At 38.6% G+C, this 27,218-nt stretch overlaps 2 protein-coding genes across 35 annotated transcripts; one reads left to right on the plus strand and one right to left on the minus strand.

Annotated features, from left to right (window-relative positions):
- Positions 1–4,330: 4,330 nt before the first annotated feature.
- pfdn4 (prefoldin subunit 4) lies at positions 4,331–8,976 on the minus strand. Of its 4 annotated transcripts, none has more exons than XM_044210712.1 (5): positions 8,821–8,976; positions 8,254–8,361; positions 7,529–7,669; positions 7,229–7,255; positions 4,331–4,903 (listed from the first exon to the last, which is right to left on the minus strand). In XM_044210712.1, the coding sequence occupies exons 1-5, from the start codon at positions 8,845–8,847 to the stop codon at positions 4,772–4,774; spliced, it is 435 nt and encodes a 144-aa protein (XP_044066647.1). In that variant the 5' UTR covers positions 8,848–8,976; the 3' UTR covers positions 4,331–4,771. The 4 variants fall into 4 exon arrangements, with proteins under 4 accessions (XP_044066647.1, XP_044066650.1, XP_044066648.1 ...); XM_044210715.1 differs by lacking the exon at positions 8,821–8,976 and adding an exon at positions 8,470–8,623; XM_044210713.1 differs by lacking the exon at positions 7,229–7,255 and having other exon boundaries at positions 8,821–8,975.
- A 1,430-nt stretch (positions 8,977–10,406) lies between these two features.
- On the plus strand, positions 10,407–25,524 carry bcas1 (brain enriched myelin associated protein 1). 31 transcript variants are annotated; one of them, XM_044210680.1, is made up of 18 exons: positions 10,407–10,722; positions 10,865–10,952; positions 11,189–11,273; positions 12,174–12,493; positions 16,774–16,944; positions 17,916–17,975; positions 18,399–18,434; positions 18,753–18,968; positions 19,107–19,187; positions 21,358–21,390; positions 21,671–21,712; positions 21,872–21,937; positions 22,256–22,294; positions 23,044–23,166; positions 23,270–23,350; positions 23,694–23,912; positions 24,447–24,554; positions 24,671–25,524. In XM_044210680.1, exons 2-17 carry the CDS (start codon positions 10,914–10,916, stop codon positions 24,525–24,527), a joined length of 1,692 nt encoding a protein of 563 aa, XP_044066615.1. In that variant the 5' UTR covers positions 10,407–10,722; positions 10,865–10,913; the 3' UTR covers positions 24,528–24,554; positions 24,671–25,524. The 31 variants fall into 31 exon arrangements, with proteins under 31 accessions (XP_044066615.1, XP_044066614.1, XP_044066622.1 ...); XM_044210679.1 differs by having other exon boundaries at positions 24,447–25,524; XM_044210687.1 differs by lacking the exon at positions 23,270–23,350 and having other exon boundaries at positions 24,447–25,524.
- The last annotated feature ends 1,694 nt before the right edge of the window (positions 25,525–27,218 follow it).

A 27,218-nucleotide genomic window follows, 5' to 3' on the forward strand; every position in this document is an offset into this window, starting at 1 on the left:
TTCAGCAATTCATAAATGAAAGATAAACAGATCTTTAAATAAACCACTGGATGTTGCTCGCTCTGGGACACCAATTTGTTTTCAAAGCACTTATAAGTCCTGATTGCTGCACTGATGCAACACACACACGCACACGCTCACACATGCTCACAGAGGGATCAGTCCACACTTGTCTTCATCATTCAGATGATTCATACGCTGCCGCGGTGGAATTGTGCCTTTATTGTCTTGGCTGATCAACTTGACAGACAGTAATGAAATGAATGACAGAAGATATCCCTGCATTGAGCTCAGCCTTCACACATAAATCCCTGTCCACAGGAAATGAAGGAATGGAATTCATTATCGACAAATTAATTAGTCTTGAAAGTCTCACAACAAACTTATCAGGCCTTTGTTCCATCCACAGTTTGAGCTGCGTGCCCTTTCGCTGCTTCCTAAATGGTCCGCGTCATTTATTCACACAGGTGAATAGGCTCTCACAGCCCCCGACACATGGTCTCTTCACAGCACTCAATCTTGCTTTATGCTTTTTAGGCTTCTCTTCTTAACCCCCATGATACAGCTTACTTGACATTCTCTCATAATGTTTTGCAATGTAGTTGTCAAGCCTAAGGACCCTCATATCCTGTCCCATCACTCAGAAATTCAGTTGGGTTTTCAGGTCTAGTTGACAGGGGCATCCCGGTGGCCCAGTGGTCTAAGACCAGGGCTGCAAATAACAATTATGTTCACTATTGGTTAATCTGCTGATACATTTTTTAATTAATCCATTTGATCGGTCTCTAAAATGTCAGATGTAATAATGAAAAATCAACATCATAATTTCGTAAATCCCAAAGCGACATTGTCAAATGTCCAAAACCCAAAGATATTCAATTTACAATGATGTAAAACAGAAAAAAGCAGCAAATCCTCACATTTCAGAAGCTGCAAGTGATTATCAGAATAGTAGCTTATCAATTTTTTGTTGATTGATTAATCGCTAAATCGTTTCAGCTCTATCCAAGACACATACCACATAGTTCACTGTCAGCTGTTGAAGACAAGAAAATAATTCCCTAAAAGACCAAAGTGTGGAAAACAACTAGACGACCTTGCTGACAGCAAAAGAACAATATGCTGTCTGCAAGATTTTCTTATTTTGCAAATACAAATATTAATGGCCACAGTTTGAATTGCATGGCCTTTGACAGGTGGCATGTTGCATTGTGCTTTTGAGGAGCGGTGAGATTGCTCCTCACTTGTAATGAATAAAAGCTGGCTGAGACAGAGGAGCTGTAAGTGATGAAGAATAGCTGTAGCTGCTATGGATTTTTCAAACCATCTGAGTTGACTCTCCTGACATTTAAGCTAACATACAGAGACAGTGAGCAAACACAATTTTTCACTGTAGCACCAGTGCAGAAAATGATGAAGTGTGCACAAACTCTTTGTGGAAGACATTGGCTACTGGCACAAGCTGCTCTGACTACTAGATTGTACTTTATTGAGAAAGTAGAGGGGAATTTGATTTGATCGTGATCACACTTTGAACCTCTAATTTAAGTATGACTCTTACTTCACAAAGCATCCTCCAATTAACTTCTCTGCATATTTCTGTAATTTCCTCTACATCTCATTCATAATTCTTCTTTAGGAGCCATGACGGCAACATGTTTGACGTATTTCTCCAATATTTACAATGTGCAGCCAAATCTAATAAACTCAAAGAGTTCAACTCGATAGAAGTTAAAGCTATTTGATTTCACTGTGAAATTAGTGGGGAGACAGAGACACCCTCTGGCCTGTTTCTGCTGTTACCAGTGAATATCTCTCACACACACACACAATATATACATACATATATATATATATATATATATATATATATATATATATACATACATACATACATACATACATACATACATACATATATATATATATATATATATATATATATATATACATACATACATACATTGATTTTACATACATACTGATTTACTTTACATACATACATACATATTCCTGATTTTCTGATTTACTTGCATTCATGTTTTTTTACATCCCATTAAGAACAGTAAATGTTTTGGTAGCTCTCTACAGAGTTCACTGAACTAAACAACATACTTATGTCTTATTTGAGCCTAATTATTTAAATTTCTACAGCTGAAATTGAAGGAAAATACTAATCAACGAATCATTAGATTCTGGCAGACTGCATTCCACCTTATTTGACAATTTAGTGACACTGGCTGCTTAAGTGGAAATCATACCAATTTAAAAGCTGTCAATGTGTTCTTAATATTCACTACAACTGCAGTTTATACATATCAACATCTGTGTCATTAGAGAGGAAGCAGGGGAGTGAGAGGACAGATAGAAATGAGAGAGCGAGAGAGAGAGTGGGGGGGCAGAGAGTAAACAAGGCCATCGGGGAAATAAGTCCAGTCATTTCCACGTGTTCCTCTGAGCATGGTTTAACAAGCTGTGCATAAAGACAAGCCTGTGTGGGTGGAGTTCCTCTTAATCATAGCTATGAATGTTCAGCAGGAAACCTACCGGGAGGAGAAACTTGTTAATTGAGATCTTGATCCTCCAGAGGTATCTGCTATAACTTCAAGCTCTCCATTTCTTTTTTTTTTTTTTTCAGATATTTTATTAGCTCATACAGGCCACACTTGAGGGCACAATTTAATGAGGTTTGTGCATTGTTGTATTTGTGGGAGCCACCAACCATCCAGCATATATAGAGAATTATCTGAAAAAACGTAGTAAAGATATTCCGACAACAAAATCTAGAATTCACCTGAATTTATTCTTTTAATCATGTAATACTTTAAAGGGCACTTGTTTTTATTCGCTGAATTGCTGCAACAGTAATGACACTAATATACACATTTTTTATCTATCTTGTACCTATATAATTTTTCTAGACACATTCAGTAGTCCACACATAACACCAGATGTGGAAATCATTTGCATCTTCCAAGATTTCGACTCTGCCATTTCTGTATCAGATACAGCTTGTTTATGAAATAAGTGCCATCATAATGCAACAGTCTTCTTCTTTAAGTTTAGGCCCATGGCTTATTTTAACTACTCGAATTCTGTATATTGTTACCTTCTCTCTCCTTGAGTCTTTTCTAGCATTTTTATTGCATACCTGTTAACCGTAATTCACTCAAACATGTCTAAATAAACGCATAATAAATGTATTTTATTATGTAATTATTGGTTATTTATTCCTATTTTGGCCTTTATGCTATGCAGGCTTTTTTAAAATGTCTACTTGTCTTTGTTTCTTTGAATCTAATTTTAGTTGTCAATGCTTTAATTTGTTTGTTAAGTTCCTTTTCTTTCAATAATGCGTTGCTGTTTGATTCTTTTTCATGTGCAAATAAAAACAAATTAATGTACGATCATTTTATAAGTAAGACGACGAGACGGAGCCACGGCAACAGGCAGCATGCTAATAAAATACAATGCATCATTAAAGACTAAACCAATGCTTCAAAAAATTTTGGCTTGAGACCTCTTAGGAAAAAAATTGTAAATTGGGGCCCCTTGTCATGTTTAAGATGTCTATGAGTTGTTAGCAGTTCTAGCAAACACTTAAATGAAATCATCTAAGAAGTTAACTGTCCGAGTCCCAAAGAGGTCAAATTATTCAATATTTCACAAAAATGCTAAGATTAGAGAAAAATAAATAAAAATCTCTTTAGTGTGGCAGAACTTTGTTTTTTCATATTTCCTACCCAATTAACCATCTCATGATCCCTCAGATTTACCTTGTGACTGTGGAAGGGGGCCGAACCCTAGGTTGGGAACCACTGGGCTAAATTACCCGATGTATGTCAAGTAGCTCCACTTCACACTGATACATCAGTATTAATCTATTCATGTTATACTGCATTTAATAATGCTGATGACACTTTTGCACTTTTACTTGAATAGGATTTTAAATGCTGAACTTTTACTAATGTAATGTATTCAACTCCTTCATTTTACCTACGCATGCTTTGTGCTAAATCATGTCTAAACAAACCTTATGGCTACAGATTGAGAGATACCTCAAGCCTCTAAAGATTTTGGATGCACGTTAGTTCACTTTGTCACTCCTTTTCTAAATGAAGATTCATTGGCTCAAAATTTCAGCTTTTCATTTTATGTAGTTTGTAAAAAGACAACAAATGTGTAGATCAGCAACAGAAGTTATTCATTTTATCAACTTGGTTTGATGTGGTAACACCAGAAATGTCTGAATAAAGGTCAACCAGATTGAATATTTTTTATGCACTTTCACTTTCAGTCATTCATGCAGAGACAGAACAGTACGCCGATGTGTCAAAGAGACATTTTGTTAATTTAATCTGACCTTTAGGGTAGTCAAACAAAACGAGTTCAGAAATGAAAGTTCTTGAAAAATACTACACAGCTGTTTTGTTCCTCGTTTTTTTTTTACTTCAGTTTGATCAACAGAGTAAAAAAACAAAAACAAAAAAAACATGAGACTTAAATAAGGGACCAATTAAAATATGTCAGAGATTATGTGCATTTATTTAATCTCCAAATCTTTACCGTTGTTGTCCTTGCGAATTTGTTTGCCAAAACTAAACTGAAGACTTGTACATCATGTGTGTAAGCAGAAGCCAGAAGCTACAAATCTAAGCTGTTCATGCAGAGTTGTACTTGATGTTTTGTTTGGCAACCGCTGTGTGGATCAGATACGAGACCTGCATGGAAAAGTCCACATTGGGGCAGCTGTCAATGTCCATTTCACTGCTCAACTTTCATCTGCCTCCAGGTTAATGTTGTTACCAAACTTGGCATAGAGCTGGACCTTCAGATCACCCAACACTTGCTGTATCGCTGACACTCGTTCCTCAAGGCCTTTGACCTCCTGCTCCAGTGCTTCCTGATTACAGAACATGGAAACTCCAATTATCTGACAACCACTACAATTTCTCCACATGAGGCAAGCAACAATGGGTTTAAGACATTTCAATGAACCGGTTTTAAGAAATTACTCCGCGTTAAACTCACTAAAAACACATTCTGAAGGCAGGAGGAGAAAATTTGATGAGGAATGAAAAAAAACTTTAAATTACTATGTATATAAATGTGCACAAAATTATAATCAGCAGAAATTACAAGTTGAAAAGTGAGCTGTTCTCAACACATTTGTCATTCAATGTGTGTAGCAGACTGCTCCACATCAATCAGCACAGACCTGCACAGTGTGCTTTGTTGTGTGATGAAGCAGCAGCAAACACAAGGACAAACAGGAAGATCCTAGAAGTTACAGAGGGCAGGACAGGCTCTAATCTAAAGTCCCTCTTGGTCAATGTCTCAAGCGCCGCTTTGTGGCAACAGCCATCTGGCTAAACATTGCCTTCTGACACAGAGCCCTTGGCCAGCCTGGGGGAGTGGTGTTGATGCCTGCTTGCACTGCTTTGGCCTGTTTCTCACTGTTCTAATGCTCTGGACCAACTTCCATTGCACATATACTTAAAAGGAATAGTTCTACATTTTGTAAAATACGCTTCTTCACTTTCTTGCCGAAAGTTAGATGAGCTCGATACCACTCCCATTTCTTGATTCTTGTTGCCAGGCAACCAGTGGAGACTCCAGGAAGTCACTGCGACTGGCCAAGAAAGTCCAGCACATAGCCCTCTGTAAAACCACAACATGCCATTTTTATACTTTGGTTTTTGTACGGATTAACCAAACAAGATATAACATGTTAATTAGTGAGCTTTAGGGGCGCTGGTAGGCTGATTTTGCTCCCAGTTTCCAGTCTTTATGCTAAGCTTAGCTAACCAGCTGTAGCTTCATATTTACCATACAGACATGCGAGTGGTATCGATCCTCTCATCTAACTCTCTGCAAGAAAGTGAGTTTCCCAAAATGTTTAACTATTTCTTAAAACATGTTTATGGGCACATATTCTGCTTCTATCAGTAAATATGATCTGATAATGAGGTGAGCCAACATTGAACATTTGCAAATCTGGAAATATTTTGAAACATCTTACTTTTGTGATTTCTTCCTACCAAAGACTTGCAAAGCTGTTGAACGCTCCCTTATAAATTGGCATCCGTACCTGAGATACGGCTCAAAACTTTGTACTTCTTTGAAAGTAATAAAATAGAAATTTTAAAAGGGAGCGTTCACCAGTGTTGAGTGTCCTTGGCAGGCAGAAATTAAAAATTTTTTGGACTGAGCACCAAGTCGAGAAAGATAGTTTACTTATGGCAATGAAAAATTGCTAAAATAAGTTGCATTTGTGAAATACAAGCATGTGTAGCTTGTTACAAAAATGCACAAATATGTAATTCAATCCATAATGATTTAAAACACTGTGTGTAGAAACATTTTATGATTTGTGATGTATTTAAATGGTCTAAACAACAATTTCCAAATATGAATACATTTTGGAAATAAATGCATTTGATTGAACTGACAATGTTGTTCACATCTACAAAATCTATTACAAGTTTGGAGAGATTGTGTCACATGTTTTCATTCAACAGATTGTGGCCTGATTTCCTGCAGAAATATATGCAAGAATACCTGTTTTCAGACTGCATCACAAATAAACACATTGCACTTGTGTATTTGTGATTTATAGCAGCTCAGCAGTAAGTCTAAATGAATGGACATTGAGCAGTATCTGTCCAGGCACTGTAACTAATTATCACCTACGCTACAACCACATTTGTCAAAACATGTGCTCAGAGAGAGTTTTAATAGGTTTTGACTTTTGTGCGCACCTCAACTATTTTATTTCCAACTTAGTCAAGCTGTCAGCTTAACAGTGGAACAACAATGCTCCCCCATTTCGCGTTCGTACATTTTATATAGAACGGCAAATGCAACATATCCCCGCCTTGAACAGGCTGTATAAAAGGGGCTATTGAAAACACAAGTAGAAAAAACCCCATCTAGATTTGAAAACAGGAAGCTCACAGGATTTCACTGATAAATGGGGGCCAGAAACCATGTTTTCTATCAGGGTTTATGGGCTTTGTTTTGCTTAGGTAATCCTACACCAGAGGCAGGAATTTGTGCAATATAAACTCAATATAACTTAATACAAAGCATGTAATCTGGCTCTTTTTTCAATCCAACTGGGTTATGAGTCTCGATATTTTTACTCAGTACAACTAACGGTAAAAAAAAAGTAGTATTAAAGTATACTAAAGTATTAGTTTAAATAAAAGGCTTCTAAAATACTTACCACAAAGCAATGCTTCATTCTCTTTTGCTTGAATGAATCATGATGTAAATTCGTGTCAAAGCAATAAGATAAAAATTAGCAATTTGATAAAAAATGAGTGAACCAATTTTAGTGTTGCTGTATTTACTGTCATGTTTTAGAGTCACTTTAACAGTCATTTTGTTTGTTACTGTTGTTGTTTGTTACATTGTTTGTTAAATTCTCTTCCTCAGTCCTTAGCTTTGATGACTTTGGCTTAAGGAGGGTCTTTTATTGATGATTACAAGTCAGAAGAGTATGGAAAGATATTAAGAAACCTACCTTTGCAGCCTCCAGCATCTCTTGTGTTTCTTCCTGCGTGTGACTGACAAAGACGTCGCCAATTTGATAAGGGATCAATAGTGTGTCGTCATCTAACATCATTAGGTCATCACTGGCATCCTGTAAATTCTGCAGCGATTTCTGCATGGAGACATTAGCAGACCATTACAGAGTCTCAATAAGGGCTGTTAACAAATTAGTATTAGTAATTTAGCCGCAGCCCTGCCCTTCAGACCACACATAACTGTGACTCATCTTAAACTAAGTTTCAGTTGAATCATCAAGTGTTGATTCAACCAAACAGTCATTTGCAAAGGCTGTTTTTTGTCGCTCTGATGAATTGTGCCATGTTAAACTAAGACTAGGTGGGTGTAAGTAACTCATTATTAGAAACACCTCTCGGTATACCGCATTTCAATCAACAGCACCAGAAACTACATCCTCCAAAATAACCATAAAGTTTACTCAACACCTCTCTAAAACAGTTCAACAAAAACAGAACATTTTAATCCTCGTGAAAGTAAGACTGTTGTAATAGACTGCAACTGAGTGTACTGCATTATCTTATGTCAGTCAGTTAAGTGTCAGGTCTGAACACAATTTTATCATTCCCAAAGCCCATGAGTGTACAAAATATTTCAAAATTTGACTTTTGTAAACTTAGCTGACCACACAGTGAACCCTGAGTGTGTGATATGACTGTATTCACAACACACGGTGCTTACTTTCTTTGCCTGTATTTCATTTTTCAGCTCTGTCATCCGACTCGTGTTCCTAGCGAATTTATTGATCTTCTGTTGGTCTTCAAAAGTTACATTCACGTCTTCAACCGCCTGCAAACAAGATGAAATAAGTTAAATCTGTGTTTAACGTAAATATGAACGGTCAAATTAGCTAGCAAGCTAACGTTATGGACGACAGCTTGAGTAGTGCCCTGTCACCGTTGTCGACTATCACAGCCGTCGTTTAGCTAGGTATCATCATCATCATCATTTTCATCATTAGGCTGGTGCACTCTCGCGTCTGTCTGTTACCTAATCGCAGGATAAATCTAGCTAGATAGTGTGTTAGCTAGACAGCTAGCTAACACTTAACTTAGCTAACAGTAGCTAGCTACTATCGTTGACATAAGCTACACGAGGGTGTGACCAACAATTTAAATATTACTGGCACCAGTAATTGTGGCTCCCTCCCCCAACATACATCTCTACTGTTTTTATTTGCATCTCCAGATGAACAAGCAACGGCGTGTTTCGAAAACAAAATATAATTTCATTTTGATTTAAACCTACTACAGTTCCCTTCATGGTGGTGGCCATCTTGACTTCCTCGACTGCACAAAGACACAGGGACACAACAGGACGATATAGTTATACCGCCACCTAGCGGGACGGAAACCCAAGAGTATGACCGTGTCAGTTTAATTAATTTATTAGCATATTCTGGTTGTCCCTCGTTCGCACACCTGCTTTTAAAATAATCAAGGTAATGTTAAGTGGCATCAAACATGGCCCCTAATTTACAGCTACGCGCTCCAGCCAGCTTGGTTTATTATTATTATCACTAATTATCTGAAAAAATGTCCAAACTTGTTTACAATATCTCAAACTAGTTATTATATCAACCGGAACTGCTGCTCTGTAAATATTTCTACAGCAAACAGTACTGCACCCTTGTTCAAATATTTACTTAATACATCTGCAAAGCTAGAGCACTATTAATCCCATTTAGACTAGCTGCAAAAGATGTCAGCAGATCTAATGGCGTGTGCAACATCAAAGATAGGTAAGTGCTGTTACACACTCTCATTAGAAATCATACTGTTTTGACCTGAGTTGAATAAATCTTGATATGCAATTTCTTCCAACTAGTCTTAAAATCAGTGGCCATTTTGTAAGGGTTGTGCCACTAACAAAACTAGTAGGCTGACATGCGTTGGTACATCATAAAGAGTTTGCTTGAGGTCTCTCATCTGCAGACTTTGCATGAAGTCAGAAGTGCACAATTCAGACAGGGGAATCCAACTCCCACCTCAATGTGCAGGCTATAGGCTACAATTGGGACATTGTGTTCATGGATTCCAAGCCTTGTCATAATACATTCAATAAATAACTGCACATTTTAAGTTTTTAAACACAATTTTATTTTGCAGTTGTTTACAGTAAAACACAGTCAGATACTTTGTGGTTTGGTTGATTTGCATAAAGAGGCTTGAATTCTCAGAAATGATAAGGAATAAAACAAAATTAGTGTTAAGGAGCTTTTGTCAGCATGATCACAGCACATTTACTCACAAAAGCACCAAACAAAACACAAAGATGAGAATAAAAAAAAAAGGAAGACATCAGTTGAACTAAAGTCAGTTTGTGTTTGATCCCTGAACGTCTCCCAGACAGGCATGTGTTTATTGATGCATTGACAGGACCACAAGACATTTAAACATGACTATGTGGAAGTCTCTAGAGACAGATGATTTCATTACAGAGCTCTTTGTATGTGTTGATTAACTGTGATAATAAAGTAGATACTTGCTCTTTGCAACTCAGAAAAGCTTTTTTTTAATAAAATAATATCAAAGCCATACAGTAGATATTTTAAGGCACATGTCAATTTGATCTTTTTTTATTGTCTTAACAATCTCTAAATCTGAATCTTTAAAAATCATGATCATAATGACCTAAATGATAACATGCTTAAAGTTTTATTGTCAAAATCAAAATAACCAGGTTACTACAACAGGGTTGTGCAGTGCAAACATAGTTATTTTTGTTCTGACAGCGTGGAAGTGTGCCAGGCCAATATCCTTAATACACATCCTGTTACTTCCCAGCGACATTTGTCAACAAAAGTGCGCTGCATCGCCTTGTCACTGTGTGACTGATTAGAGTGTAACCTCATTCTGATGTTGTCGGGGTATTTTCAGAGTATTCACAGAGAGATTACCATGAGCTAATCATGTGCCTATACTAAAGAACACCAATACTCTGTTGGGTGGATGGCGGGATTCACTGGAGGAAATCCAACTGATTACTTAAAAACAGTCCCACCCATTTTAAAGCACACATAAAATAGCCTGTTAACAATAGCCTATATAGACATTTGGGCAGGAGCAGTGAATCCATCTCTGACAGACGCTTTCCATATTTTTTTCTTAAGAAGGATATCACTTGCTTGACTTGTGGAATTGTAACAAGGTAAGATATTTGAATGATACTGACATTTTGACAATCTGTAATCACTTAAAAGAAGTTAGTCATTATTTGCAGTATATCTTTGCTTGTCAATGCAACATAACAAAACTATATTTTGTTTTTTTCCCCATTTAATTTCTTCCAGTTGAATCTGAGCTAAAAGCCTGTGTCTGTAGGTCTCAACTGGGAAAAATATGGGAAACGAGCAATCCAAGGACAAAGTGCTAACCATGGTAAAATTATACAAATTACACAACAAACCTGTAATGCTGTACCTATAGTATCTATAACTTTGTTGCCTCTCAATCAGTGGTAGGATTCATATGGAAAAGCAGATGTTAGTTGCTTCTTAGACAAAAGGTTTGAGCCCCCAAGTTTTTTCAAAATGCTGGATTGTTAATGACTGTAGATAATGTCTTGTGAACTGTGGAGCCAACATAGACCAATATTTCTTTATTATCTTGTATAGAAGGGGAACAGTCCTGAGAAGCATGAAAATGGAACAGTGAATGGCCTCTCTGCTAACATCACATCTAACGGATTGGAGATTGATGGTGAGTGAGATTTTTTAAGTTCCTCTTGTTACGATAAATAACAGGTAAGTAATACTATATACTGTATATAATGACTTAACTGTAAAATAACAGTGGTGATATGTATGTTGGAGAACCTGAGGAACAAATTTTTTGTATTCTGTATTCTGTTTCATGGCACATTGTTTTATGGGGAAAAAAATTGTATATTAGTCTCGGACAGACAAAATCAGCTGACCTTTCCATCTCTATGTTGGATTACTCCTTTGGACTCAAATAATTCTCTGTAAACACAGTGACTCCCAGCTGGACTGCCTCTTGAGTCTTCCAATGTAAATTATAGGCGTAGTCTCAGACATTGAGATGGTGCAACAATTTGACCTGTAATGCAACCACACGTTTGTGTCCCTGCAGTAACAATAATGCTGTAGGTTTTCCATTGGGACTTGAGTTTGTCAAAGAAATAATGTTGACACTGGAAATAAAGATAATGTCACTATCTTGCAATGGCTAGCTCCTGTTTACTTCATGGAGCCTTCCACAAGTACTGTAGATATCATGCTTGAGTAACTTAATGTTGCATGCAAAGAGCTAAACATTAAAATTGACTTTAATATCTAATAGTAGTGACAACTGTGAACATCTTTGGTACAGCAGATGCACCGGTCTCACAGAAGTAGTTATTAGATCAAATTAATTATTGCAACATGGACTTCACATTACAGAAATCTGAACTTATTGAAAGTCCCGATAAGTAATATTATGACAGTATAAAGAATACATATGTATATAATTTTACCTATAAATGCAAAAAATAATTAACTAGCAATTACATTTTTTTCTTGTGTTAGTTTGTGTATTTGGTGCATGGGCCAATCCTTTTGTTTACATTTGATGATAACTGATTCTTCTTCATTGCAGTTAATGGTGAGACCACAGTCCAGCAAAATGGCGGGCCCCTCTCTTTAAACCTTGCCATAGAATCAACTGAGCCTAATTGTGTGACAGTCGAATCCGACTGTAACCATGCTGATGATCCAATTATTTCTGAAATCCCCGAAACCACTGTCCAGGAGGTGGTGGAAGAGGTCAAGAAAAGTAAAGAAGGAAAAGTTAAGGTTTTTGGCAAAATGTTCAAAAAGAAGACAGAACCTCCAGCTGATGTCAAGAGTGTTAACAAAACAGAGACCTCAAATGAAGATCAAACAGATGTAAGTCTTCCTGCCACTGATCCACAGCCGGTGAGTGCACTTTTTGTGTTCATTTTTAAAGGATAAGTCTGGTGATATTTTCTATTTGTCTTATTGTCAACAAATCCCACAAAAAGACAAAAAACAACAATGAATTGATGCTACTAACAAGTGCCTGTGTCGCCAAAGCCTGATGTAGCTTATTCCTCTGTGCCATAGAGCTCAACTGTTTTTCAAAAATATTAAAAACAAAAAGTGAGCCACACTGTTGCGCTGGGTGTACTTACCTTCATTATGATGAACATGGGCAATGTAGTTTATTTTGACTCAATTCCATACACACCATCCTGCTGCCAGAAATACTCGCAAGAGCACCAAATGTGTGTTAATTCGCCACTGAAAATAGTCCTCAACAAATGCAGTATTTACTCCAGTTTGAGTAGCATTTGCTAAAAACTACAGTACCCAGCTCTTTTAGAAAATGATTTAGCCTTTTTTAAAAATTGAACTATATATTTTTTGAAGATTTAATTCTTTGGGCTAAGTGCTACACACAGGAGGGTTGGGAAGTCAGAAAGCATTGAGAGACAGACTAATGCATTGTTAGTTTTTTCTTTCTTTTTCTTTTCATGGAATTTGTTGATAGTAAAGAAAATATAGAAAAATGCCAAGCTTATCCTTAATGTTTTGCTTTAATCTCTAAAATAATCAGTCAAATTGCCTGAAATCACTCAGATTTAGATTAGATTTCCTTAATAATGTCACTTTTAGCAGTACATGGATCATTCCAAAACATATTGCAAAAAGAGAAAGAAACTGTTAGGACTGTAACAGTCCTATATGGCATTACAATGTAGAGGGGTTTTTATTTTTCTGCTGACTCAGTCACAGTGTGATCAAGCACATGTTTGTCATATGTGTCCCGGAAACAAAAAACAACTGTATTTTATCTAAACATGAATGTTGATTTTCATGATAAAGGAGTCGAGCTCAAGTGGAGACGAAGCTGCCATGATCATCGCTGAGCACAGAGAGGACTTTAAATATCTACATCAAAAAGCAACGCAAACGGACAGAAAATCAGAAGCAGATATTTCAACGCAAACTGGTGATGATGATGATGATGATGATACAACCACTAATACTGAGGGCCCAGTGAAAGAGGTAGTCGCGATGAAGACAGCAGCAACTGAAGAAGATTCACTGAATGAATCTGCCTCTGTCATTGCTGAGGAGGTTGTTGAAGAGACTGCAAATGAGGAACCCTTAGACAACCAGATGGCTGGGATCATTATTGAAGAAATGATCATCATGAAGAACAACGTGTATGAGAATATGGTGTTCAGAGCGGAGCTGGTGGAAGTTACTGAAATCGACCACATCAAAAACTACGATCCTGAGGGAGCGGACGTGAATGGGCATGAGAAAACTGAGCCAGAAATTGCTGCAGAACCAGAATCTAACCCAAACAAATCTATTATAGAAGATGAAATAGTTGCAGAGGAAAATAATATTGAGGAAACTGTGCCATTGGAGGTTTCTTCCAGCCTTCCTAAAGAGGTGGTAGATTGTGTTGAGGCGGTTTTCGCTGCTGTTTCTGATACCACTGACTTTGCTAATGTAAACACGTCAGAGCCAAGTGTTGATGAAGTAATTACTGAAGACAATGGTGAAGGAGCTGGAGACATGTCAGCTCAGGTAGTGCTGATTGAAACCACTGAACCTGAGTCTAATGCTGTCAATCCTGAGGCCGGGGAAGCAATTGGCGTTCCTTCCCTAGACAAAGCGCCAGTAACTATGATGACGGAAACGATCTCGGAGGCTGTTCCCGAGGAGCCAAATCCTACACCTGCAAACCAAGACATGCCTGTAGAAGAACTTTCTGTCCCTCTTGTGACAGAAATTCTACTTAAGGTGGAATCTGCCCATGAAGAGGTCACTGCTGATGATGCTGCTGCAGCTGAAGATGTCCCAGCAATGAGTAAAGAATTTATCATTGTGGAGGCTCGTTCCAATAAGCTTATCACCATTGAGGAACTTCCTGAAGATTCTTTGATTTCTCCTGATGAAGTAAAGCCTGAGTCTATTCCTGAGGTTATTACTACAGATGAGAATGCTGAGATTGGTGAAGATGTGATAGCCGATGTGGGACCAGAAACAGTTGAAGAAGCAGAACCAAGTCCTGTCATTGTCAAAGATGATACTGAGGTGATACCAGAGGCAGCAATTGATGCCCTCTCTCAAGAATTTGAACTTTGTGCCATCACTCCTCAGGAGCCTGCAGTGGATAATGGCATCCCCCTGGAAGAGGAGGTCATTGTTGCAACAACTTATGTGCCCCTTTCTGGAGAACAAGAAGCAAGTCTTATCATTCCAGCGGATCAAATTGAGACAGTTGCCGAGGAGATGACTGAAGAAGCTATAGAGGCTTTATCAAATGAATTCGAAGCAGTGCCAGAAAGTGTTGAGGAAGATACCACTGTCCAAGAATCATCTATTGGGGGAGAAGTCAACAGGGTTGCCAGTTCTGAAGAGCCCGTGGAAGAAAAAACAGAAGCATCTGAAGATGTTTTGGCACAAGCTGAAAGCGCTGAAACACCCAAACAAAATCCTGTAATCTCAGAGGAACGTGTAGAAAAGAATCCAAGCCCTTTTGGAGAAGATGCAACCACTGCGACGTTGGAAAAGATACTAGAATCAGTTGTTGAAGCTATTTCTGAGAAGCTTGAAGTAACTGAAAACATAGTTGAGGAACCTGCAGATGAGCAAGCAGATGTGCCACCGATGGATGCCACAGAAGAGTCTGAGCCTTGCGTTTCAGTCCAAGAGAAACTTGTAGAGGAGAACATCGCCCCAGCTGAAGTGCTATTGGAAGATGCTAATAAAGAGACAGCTGCTCCAGCTGTGGAAGACCAAACTGACTCCAATCCTGAAATTTCTGAGGAGCCTGTGGAGGAGAGTGCGAGCCTTCTTGAGCGACAACCAAAAACAAAAGTGCTAATGGAGACAAATGAAGATGAAGCCACAGAAGAGATGATACATGAAACAGATCATTCTGTTTATGCTTTAGCTGCCATTGAGGAAAACTTTCTAATTACCACTTCAGATGAGCCCGTGGCAGAGTGTGTTGAGGTCGTTCTTGAGACCATTGTAGAAGAAATCATTGAAGATGCTGCAGCTGAATGTGACCTTGTGACTTCAGAGGAGGTAGCACCAGAGATCATAGCAGAGGGAGAAACTGAAGGCAGAGAATGAATCAAGTGTGAACTCAACAGATTCAACACTGGATTCACAAAGTGCAGAAATGATTGAAGATACCCGTGTCACAAGTACAGACATGGAAGCTTTACTTGTTAGGTTGCAGTCATCTTGTACATCAGTTGTTGCAGAATCAGCATAAATGCTTGGTAGTTTAAAGGTGTCTTCACTGGGATACAGTATTACTGTTACCATTCATGTGGCTCCAAAGGAAGAACAGCAGTAAAATGTTGAAGGAATTGTCTGGAAATTGTTATTGTTTTAATAAAATATTGGTCTACCTCTTTAGGATATCATGTGTTTAATAGTATGTGATAGTAATTGCAACTGGATTGTAAAATTATTTTTATAATAATGGAAAGTGCCTCTGTTTGTGTGTGTAATATATATATATATATATATATATATATATATATGCTGTGTGTGTGCACTGACGTAAAGGCGAGCTGCTGTAACAAAGAGTTTCCCTTCGGGGATCAATAAAGTATTTCTGATTCTGACATCTCATCAACACAAACCTCACATTGTAAAGTTCTGAAACATTTTCCAATAAAATCAAAAATGAAAACACTGAATTAAAGGGCTTGAAAAATGTCTTATTTATTCATGATTTTGCCCATAATTTATTTGCATTCTTTTGGTCAGTGTTTAGTGACAAATACCTGCTTTCAGAAAAGAAAGAATAGTAGTGGCTTAGTTTAAAAAGGAATATACACTTTTAATCAGGCCACACTGAAGGAAAATTTAAGTTAACAGATACACTGAAAAATGATAAAATCGGGGTTGGTCAGTTCTGTATTTTATACATACTCCCCATAAGGACACAGCAAGGTATTTGAGTTTCCTGACATTTCTCAGGGCATAACTCTCACACATTGTTGAATATCAATGAGTGAGGGGTGGGACACACACATTAATAAAAGGGTGATTGTTGACAATGCCCCGAGTAGGCAGAGGCATGGTTGGAATTGTGCTCCCATCTCAATGCTGCGATTAAGACACGCACTGCTTGCATATCAGCTCTGCTGCTCTAACATAATTCTCAAAGGCTAATTCTTTGTGATGGTGTATAGGAAACAGCTAACCTAAAGCAAGAATCAGAATCATTAACGGCATCAGAAAGTGTGACTCTAGACCCGGGTCCAGAGGAAGGAAAAGCTCCTGAAACTGACAGTCAGCCTGTGGAAAACCAAGAGGACAGTAACCCAGAAGAGAATCCAGTTATGAACTTCTTCAAAACACTAGTAAGTGGCACAATTTGAGAAATTAAGTGTGGTTTATATACATACTTGATATTTCTAATTGCTTTTCTTGTAAAATTTGACTGCTTGGGAAAAATAAATTGAAGAATTGCTGTAATCGAAAGTGCAAAAACAACCTTGTTATCTACAACTATTACTCAAGGCAAACAGCTGCAAAAATTTTGTTATTGTGTGTTTTAATTATTGCTCAAAGCCTTACTGAAGCCAAGACATTTGGTAATATGCTTGATCAAGTGGATATCAGTGATACATTTAACAGTGAAGATGTGTTTAAATTTGATTGGTGTGTGTGAAATTCCTCTTATTCTATGTTGAGGTATGTGAAAATTAAATTTTATGGCAGCAGCGGTATCTATAACTAAATCTGTCATGTTGACAGTGGCTGATGGAAAACCTACAACAAGCAGCTATTGTATTTCCTCTTCATCGTGCTGTCTTTTGGATTCATGCCGTTTTAAAGAGTTACCATTGCCCTAGCCCCATGCTAATCAAGTCTTTGAACATGCGGGAATGTGGTGGCCTATTGTTCAACCCATAGTGTGAGCTCACAAGGGAGGCCTGTGCAGTTGGAAGTTGAGATTTGTGAAGATAGAGCGAGGGCAGGCCTACGCCATCTCCGGAGCACAATGGCTGTCACAATGACAGCGCATGTACTGTATGTGCTCTGTCAGGGACCTCAGTGTGCCTCAGTTAGCTTATCATAAAGGCCTATGTCTGCATTTATGAAAGGCTTCTGTTTTAATCAAAATAATTTTTTTTTTGTTCCCGTTACATCAACTATATGCTGATTCTGAACATTTTACACTGCAGCGTCTTTGCCAGCTATGTGAAATATCATCATGCATACACATTGAACATTCGAGGAATAAGCATTTTGTTTTTCCTTCTTATTTTGTGTGTGGCAAGAATAAAAGTTATTGAAGACAGCTCATTTTCCTTCCTTTGTTGCACAGGTGACTCCCACTAAAACAACCAAAAAGGAAACAGCTACGCCTGATGCCACAAAAGATCAGGTGAACAGATGTTCATGAAGCATTACATCACATAAAACATGTTAAATGATTAATTGACCATGACAGTACCACTGTGGGTTTATTTAGAATGGTTCTGACATTCTTGTTCGATTCTTTCAATATCCATTTTTATATCATGCTTATTTTGGTTTACAAAGCTGTAATCAGTGAACTCATTAATGTTAGGGTTTGATTATATATTGGTCACAGGTTTGGGAAATGGAGACAGGTTGCTAGCCAGCATCCATTTCTGTTCCTGCTTAAATCAAGGATATCCCTGATTCCTGAAAAGTACATTATATTTCTAAAAGAACAAATAGGTTCTCCAAAGCATTTATAGGACATGTATACAAGCTTTTTGCAGATATGCGTTTGCTTCAGTTTAACTTTCTCTAACTGCTTCCTTTTTCTGTTGCCAAATAGTCCCAGAAGGAGAACCAACCAGCAGCAACCACTACTGTGAGCCCATTGCCCATGAAGGGTTTTAATTTGTACGATAGATCTTGCAGTTCACTAGAAAGCAACTTTTTTCTGGACACCGTAGGATTCAGTTAACTTCCAGAAATGTCACATTTTACATACAAATTCAATTTTTTTTTATGTTTGATGAAAACTAAAATGAATTCAATCACTGCTTTGCATTTATCATACCTCACCTAAAATTGTCAGTGTATCTTGTATTTGCTGTTAAGAGATGATTCTGTGACTAGTTACCTATGGTTTTTCATAGCAAACTTTTTTTTTTTTTTTTTTTTTTACACCTGCTCTCTTGAATAGGTTGCACAAGTATCTGAGCCGCCTGCAGCACCCAAAGGAATGTCTATCCCACCACCACCTCCTCCAGAGCCACCAAAAATGGAAATCAAAGGAGAACCAGCTGCCAAACCTGTAAAACCCACACCAAAAGAAGAACCTAAAGCTGCTGCAAAGGAACCCGAGTCCTCAAAAGGAAAATCAGCCAAAAATACTCTGAGCAAATTCTTCCGTCCAAAGGTAAATAAACAGCAAACTGCATTACATAGCAAGATGCGATGTATTTTAAGGGCTGGTTATTCATGTAGACTCAGTGAGTGCATGTTCCCTAGTGTCAGATTATAATGTAGTGTGAACCATACTGTATGTGAATTTGAGGTACTGCTAGGTGTCAAGGCATCCAAAGGCAAGGGCGCTTCAGCAAGTGGAGCCAATGCCCCCACCAAGACTGCAGCAGTGGTACAGTAAATTATCATGTTCTCAAACTGACCATGGCTCATCCTGTTACTAACTGAACAAGAGCTGATTTGTCTGGAGGTGGCAGACACTTTGCGGTTTTGACACTTATCCAGAGAATCGGGTTTTTATAGTGCTCTTTCAAAAATGAGACTCAGTCAGACAAGCAATAATAATAATAATAATAATAATAATAATAAGACTTTTTCCATGGGAAAAAGCCTCAAATTGCACCACTGTTTCTACCAGTCCATATTTCCATGATGCATTATATTCCCAACGTCGTAACTGCATTAGAGATTCATAAAAAAAAATTAATAAAAAAAAGTTCAACTGTTTGGGAAATACACTTTTGCTTGCCTAGAGTTAGGTGAGAAGATCAATACAGCTCATGTTTGTGTGCCACGTATGATGCTAGAGCCAGGAGACAATTAGCTTAGCATAAAGGCCAAGTGGAAGATCTCTGGACAGAAGAGCAGAGCCGTTCAGGAGGGCGACTGTGAGGTAGGGCTGAGCAGGTCCGGGTGATGACCCGACATACGGAGTAACTTAGGATGCCAGTGACAAAACTATCTGGAAGCTGGCAGTGTGGATGGAGATCAAGACAGGAAGCCGGTGACAGACTGGCCGAGGAGCCGGTGGAACCAGTGATGCCAGCCGCCGCCCAGCGAGGCAGGGCGTGGCTGCCGCCGCCCAGCGGAGCAGTAGGCTGCAGCAGCTCAGGAGCAGGTGTCGGCCGGGCCGCCGACTGTGGATAGGACTGGAGACATTGCTGTGGTGCTGGGCAGCGGAGAGGCATGATGTTGGCCGCAGCCATGCTTCCTTCTGGAGGGTTTTCCAGAAGGTGCCTCCAGGAGGGGAACGAGCTGAGGTGCAGGCTCGATGCTAGCTGGCTGGCTAGCAGGCCGGAGTGCAGGCTGATGAAGAGGCTGAGATGTAGGCAGAAGATTAGCAGGCTGGGGGCTAGCAGGCAGGGAAGCTGTCTGAAGGCTTTGCTTGAGGTTGGAAATCACTGCTAAATTTGGAGCCATAGCCAGCATCACCAATAGCCTGGGCCTTGACAAAATTGCTTTCTCCAAAGTATAAACAGAAATCCTGGCTAAGGCCAAGTGCAGTTTCTCAATAGTGCAGTTCACTTCCTTAAGCTCCTCTTAAGGAAGTGAGAACCCATGTCTGCTGGGTCCATGTTTGGTCAGATAGCTCTGTTACGTTTAGCGTCAAACAGGAAAAACTGGTAACTGGACCCAAATGCACACTAGGAGGCAGAGCTTGTGCAGATACATGATTTAAGAAAGTTCAAATTGCTTACACAGGAATTAAGGCAGGCAGAGATGAACCAACCAGGAGAGCAATCCAAACAGGTAATAGAGTCCAAAAAGTAGATGACAAAAAACAGAATTTACAAGAAATGGGGAAAAAAGACCAGGACACCAGGTTCAACAACAATCTGACACAGAACAAAGAGGGAGCTTTACTAGGGGAGACAACGAGACACAGGTGAAACTGATCAAGACACAGTGGAAAAACAATCAAAGACAGGAAGCAAAACTAAAAGACGCATGAGGGAAGGAGACTACTTCAAAATAAAACAGGAAATGACGGAACACAAACCCAAAACCATGACAAATACACAAATGTGCCTAAAGTACCAGCACCTCTACAGCTCACAAATAAACACAGTTTGTTTAATCTGTCCGTTAATTCGTCTTGTTGTCACAGTGAGGTTGCCAGGCAACCAGCGGAGGAGACTCCAGAAAGTCACTCCACACAGCCACTGGTCACCAAGAAATAGTGTTTGTACGGATTAAACAAACGAGATACAATGTTTTAATTTGAGCTTTACAGCCGCTGGTAGGTGTATTTGTGAACTTTGGAGAGAGCCAAGCTAGCTGCTTCCAGTCTTTATGCTAAGCTACGCTTATTGCCTCCTGGCTTTAACTCCATATTTAGCTCAGAGACATGAGAGTGGTGTTGCTCTTCTCATCTAACTCTTGACAAGAATTCTTGTAAATATTTCCCAAAATGTCAAACTATTTCTTCAACCAGTTCATACTAGTCAGCATTCATTACCATGCTAACATATTAAGCATTTCATAATTAATTAATTTTGGGACATTTCCTTTCTGTCTTGTTGGCTTTAACTAACAATAAGAATTCCTTCACTGTCCTGCAGACAATCAAGGAGGCACCACAGTCAGCAGTAGAAGTAGGTAAAACCAGTTGTAGATGTACAGATGAAATAGAGAATATGCTCAATCTTCTCTGTTGTATTCAGGGAATTTTGTATTAATTAATGTATTCTAATGTGAGCTTGAATCTGCCTGCAGGATTTCAGTAGTCTTTCAGCAAACCTCTCACTAGCACATTGGGTCTTACTTTGAATCATCTTTAAGGATGTTCATATCAGACATGCCATACACAGTAAATTACAGCATTTTCACATGTCCATCTTAATTCAGAATAAAAAAAGTAGTTTTGCTCTGCAGGAGACACCAGTGGAGGTGCCAGAGCCAGTTGTAGAAGTCCAGGTAAATCAAAGGAGAGTTCTCAATCTTGGGGTTTTGTCTTTTTTAGGGAGTTGAATAATCTTCGGATTCTCTGATTATATCACATCTCCATGTTCTAAATTGCAAATTTAAAAAAAAATAATTTTTTTTACATGTTCTGATTCATTTGCATCCACTCAGAGTGAAAATAATGTTGAACCTCATGAGACAGCAGAGGAGGTGGCACAGCCAGTTGTAGAAGAGCAGGTAAATCAGCAGGAAGTGTTCGGGAATATTAAATCTTAATTTTCTTCACTCTACAAGTGCCTCTGACATGATGTTGTACCAGATGTATCAAATATTATGTTGAACCAAATATAGTCTTTCATTCATTTCAGTTAACACACACAAAATTTGGCATTTGCAGTATTTAAAAAGCAAACAATTTTTTCATGTTTTGAATAATTAATTCACATTGTATCACCAATGTCTGACAGATCATGACAGATGATTCAGCCCATGATTTATTGCATTTCATACAGCATTTAAATAGATGGGAAAACAAATAATTTTCCTTCCCTGCAGATGGTGGAAGAGTTACCACAGCCAGTGGTAGAAGCTGAGGTAAATTACAAGAGTTCAGCATTTTGGGAAATACACTTATTGGCTTTCTTTCCAAGAGTTAATTGAGAAGATTGATACCACTCTCATATTTGCCCATTAAGTATAAGGCAACAGCCAGCAGCCGGTTAGCTTAGCTTAGAATAAAGGCTGGAAACAGGGGGAAACAGCTAGACTGGCTCTGTCCGAGGGTAACAACCACCAGCAACTCTAAAGCTCACTAACACATTATATTCCATAAAACCACAACTTTTTTTTAAACTTTCCATTTTGTTTTTGTAAGGACTGAACAAACGAGATATAACATGTTAAACAGTAAGATTTCATTACCTTTGGAGAGAGCCAGGCTAGCTGTTTCCCCCTGTTTACATTCTTTAAGTAAACCGTATCCTGCATCATATTTAACAGGTGTGTATATGGTATCAGTCTTCTCATCTCTTGGCAAGAACAAGCATATTTCCCAAAGTGTTAAACTCTTCCTCCAAAGAAGGACACTTTCAGATTTTTTTTTACAGACAATAACATTTTTTTACTTTTGTGCATGACGGTGTGGGCTTCTTTATGATTACAAGGGCTGGTTCTTATCAGATTTTTCTGCCTCCTTTTCTGCTCTGATCCTGGACCCCCCCCCCCCCTTACCTCTTCTTTCACTTCACAGGTGGCAGGTTCTCACTCTGCTTCAATGATGGCCATGTCTTTAATTCGTAAATAGCTCATGATATGTATTTTCTTCTCTGCCGTTTTGATAAAAGAAGGTGGATCCCTCAAAAGCCAGCACTCTGGAGGCTTCTGCAAAACCAGAACCGCCACCGCCTGTTCAGGAAGAAAAGAAAACAGCATCAAAATCACCATTCCTTTCTTTCTTCAAGCCTAAAGTAAGGACCTATTCAATTAAGCCTTTATTGGTCTTTAAAATATCTGAGTATGAATTGTAGTGGAATTACTAAACAGAAAGTAACAGATTAATGTGAATTTGAGGTACTGTTAGACCACATGACAACAAAAGTCCAGGCAGCCTCCACAAGTGGAGTTCGGCTCCTCAGGAGAACCACTTGGCTGGTAAATACAGTAAAATGACCTCTCGAGAATAGATCCATTATTAACCAGAGTAATTTCATCAATTACATCTGGTATTAAAACCTGCTCTAAAACAACTTTTTTTGGCAGAAGCATTTTTTTTTTACCTTTGTTATTATATTTGAAAATCATAACAACACACATCAGTGCTTCTTTGATCATAATGTTGCAGCCACTAAGACACACTGGATCCTAACAGCTGGTACATCTTAATGTCACTTAAAATTTTACATCTGATTGTTATGTTATGATACAGACATTGGAGCCACGGCTGCTCTAGGACTGGAATAATTCAGTTTTTCATTATGCACCACAACGCTTTCAGGCTGCTGATCCCAAGAAGGCGACCCCTGCCCCAGCTGCGGCTGCAGAGGCAGCTCAGACAGTTAAAGCCAAGGAGGAACCTAAGGTAGCAGCCAAGTCATCCGAGGCGGCTGTAGATAACAAACCAGCGTCAGCGGCCTCCCAAGCTGGGGATGATGCAGCCAGCGTGCCCAGGAAACTGGAAAAGAGGAACTCCATCCACCTGTTCTTTAAAAATCTGGTAAAGAGAACATCACTTTCCCCCGTAAATTGCTGACTGTTTATTCAGGTTTATTTTGACTGGCCCTGCGTATTGTAATATGTTGTAGCTTCATCTCCACTAGATGGCAGCAGCAACTCATTAAGTAACTAAAGGTGTGGGCCCAATTTCACAGTGCAGTGCACATCATGTTACTCATCCTGTGAATTGTTTTGCAGTTTGCCTTTAATAACTTACAGTTAATAAGTTTGACTTGATTCAGAAGACACATATTCTAAGCAGTGTTGCAAGCAATGCAGTTTAATGAAATGATACAAGTGAGAAAATGAGGAGGTACTTTTGGAAAAAACTAAGACCTCAAGTTAGAAATTGTTCCCTTACAACTAGCATCAAGAACAAGGCTCCTAGGTAAATTAAATCAAATGCAGATAAATATTGAATGGGTTAGATATGAGTTCAGATTTGGCATGGATGGCATGGCTCTTTAAAGAAAAGAGTAGTACAGTAGAAACTGTAATGAACAAACAGTTACAATTTTCTCCCTTCAATTTTCAGGGTCAGAAACGTAATTCTACAGATGCCGGTGTCCAGACAGAGCCAGTCACTGTCGCCCCAGCAGCTGAGAAGGCCAAATGAAACCAAAACCAACAGTGAAGTTTCCCTGTACAGACTCTCTCCCTCTTTCCTGCTCTTACTCAATCTTTATCTCTCTCTCTCATCTCCCTTTCAACCCCTATCGAATTACTTTAACTACATTTTTTCTTTTTGTTTCTCTTTAGAAGTTACAATATAAAAGGAAAAGTGACTGGGAGGATAAAGCAAGTGAACAGTTATGAGAAAGATGAACAGTGGGCAAGTAGTTGAACTGGTGGTGATTTGAAATGGTCAAAGTTGAGGTTGTTGATATATATATTTTTTTGGTCATATAAATGTCTTGACAAGTATAGCAATGTGAGTGTGAAAGCTTTTCTACAGACATTTAATGTGACTTCTGTTGTTGCAACCTGACATACTGTGCTTATGCAATAGACAGTACCATGCTTTGCTTTCAGCAATTAATTAGTCAAAACAGTCATATGTTCTATTTTTACAGTTCATACCAGAAAAATCATGGCAATGCAGAGTTATAATGTGAAATTATATTGAAAAAAGTACTCAAATTTGTATGACATTAAAATTGACAGCTCCTAATAGACCTGACAAGAGGAGCATGTTCATATAACAAACTGCACTTACAGATTTTTTTAACTTTATGTAAGCTATATGTAGACTAAAGCACATACATACATATCCTAACAGTCATGTATTGGGCCATATGGGAAAATCACAATCTTTACTGTGGGGAACTGATTGTAAGTGTTCATGTTAACAAATGCATCTAAGGTGGCAAAATGGTGTCGTTGAGCAAATGTGTTCTTGTGGTACGTTTTGCAGTAGTCATAAATCACAGTCGATTAGCTTTTAATGTGATTGCAGCATTTTGTGTCATGTTATTTAATGGAAGTCTTATGGTGTTAGTCATTTGTGTTTGGCATATGTGCAAGTAATGCCATGCTTTTGTTTGCCTATATGTATGTATGCGTGCATGTGTAACTTCAGCCAATTTGAAGACAATAAATATGTTCACCATTCATTTCCTCTTCATCGGCGTAAACTACAATGGCACTGAGAAACTTAATCAAGAATAACTGGGTGTTGCAACAACTGCAAAAATATGTGGCTCAGCATGTTTGGTGCAAAGTAAATATTACATTCTTCCACCATGACATCATCATCATTTTAATGCACACAAGTTAAAGCACTAAACTTGTGAGCTAGTAAGGCATGACATATGAGTCACACCTAGCTATATTGGGTGTAGAGGCAAATACATCTATGTATTTATTTGTATCGTTGACAGACGAGTGACAGTTATCTGACAGACATGGTCGCAAAAAAGAAAACTGCCCTCAGTGCAGGCCATTATTTGTAACTGTGACAGACAGAGAGATGACTGCTGGACATCACTATTGAATATTGAAAAGTCCATGAGACACCTTAAAAGATGTAAAACAAGATCAAAGCAATTGTATATTTCAGGTAAAGGAAGCCCTCAAATCTTCTTTTAGCATTTATGATGTAATTTCATTAATGGATAGCACATTGTGAAGTCTTCAGAAGGATGTGTTTTAGATAGAAATGTCTGAGACCCACCATTCACCCACCATTAAGTGATGAGTCGCTGCCCCTGAAGGCATAACTCACACTGCTCCTTTGTTATCAATGAGACACACTCCTCTTGCATTACCCTCTATAATAGGTGTGATCATTTTAAATTGTGCATCAAAGTAATTGCCATGGCACTGAAGGAGAAAAAGTGAGGTATTGCTTACACTGTGAAAGACATGTGATCCATTGTCTGTCCTTTCCCCCTGAGGATTGTTTCAAATTAAGATGCAGTGTGACATTTTGCCAAAAGTATCGCTGCTATGTGCGAAGAACTCATGTTCATTACCAAACATAAAATCATGAGAAACACTTAACATTATCTTAAAATGAAAACCTTTATAGGACCCACACTGAATCTCACCACCAGTTACGGGTTTCTTTACGGGTTTTACTTTCTTATGCTGTTGTTAGGAAATTCACTCAGCCTTTTATGCATCTGGGTGTCTTGGCAAAAAAACAGTGCAGGCGAAGATAACAGCTGCATGTCCCTACATGCAGTATGCCAGAATTGTGAGCTTTTAAAAGGGAAGGCTTTTCTGTACAATTATTAAAACAATCAAATTTCATGAGGGCTGGTCAAACCCTTTCCGCACAATCACAGACCCAAATGAACTGGGTGGCTTATTAAAATAGAAACGGTTATAGGTGTGGATTTAACAACGCAAAAAGACTGTACACTGCACAAGATCTGCTTAGCCACCATGTTGCTGCAGTTCATCCCAGGACAATGCATATGACTGTGTGAATGTACTGAGCTCAGAGGGGGTGGAACAAGGGAACAGTGGGCAGGGAGGCCTGACAGGAGGCCTGCTGTCAGCACTAATGTGCATCACGGCACTGCTCGCTAGTAACAGGTCTGTTCTGTGGGGAGACATTACGGTGAAACAATTCCGGGAACCAATGAGAAGACACAGTAATCACTAATTCTGATCTGATAACAAATCAATACTAGTGATCTAGCCTCTGCATGACAGTCTCATTCACTTTAACCAAGGGTGAATCAGCAGGTCCTGCAGGCACAACATGTGTGTTTGTGTGTTAGGGAGCCATTCTAATGCAGATGCTCAAGTGATTTCTAGGGTTGGTTTTTGTGAGTCTTTTCAGGCGAATGTTACATCC

Source organism: Siniperca chuatsi, linkage group LG10 (genome assembly GCF_020085105.1).
Source record: "Siniperca chuatsi isolate FFG_IHB_CAS linkage group LG10, ASM2008510v1, whole genome shotgun sequence".
Lineage (NCBI taxonomy): Eukaryota > Metazoa > Chordata > Actinopteri > Centrarchiformes > Sinipercidae > Siniperca > Siniperca chuatsi.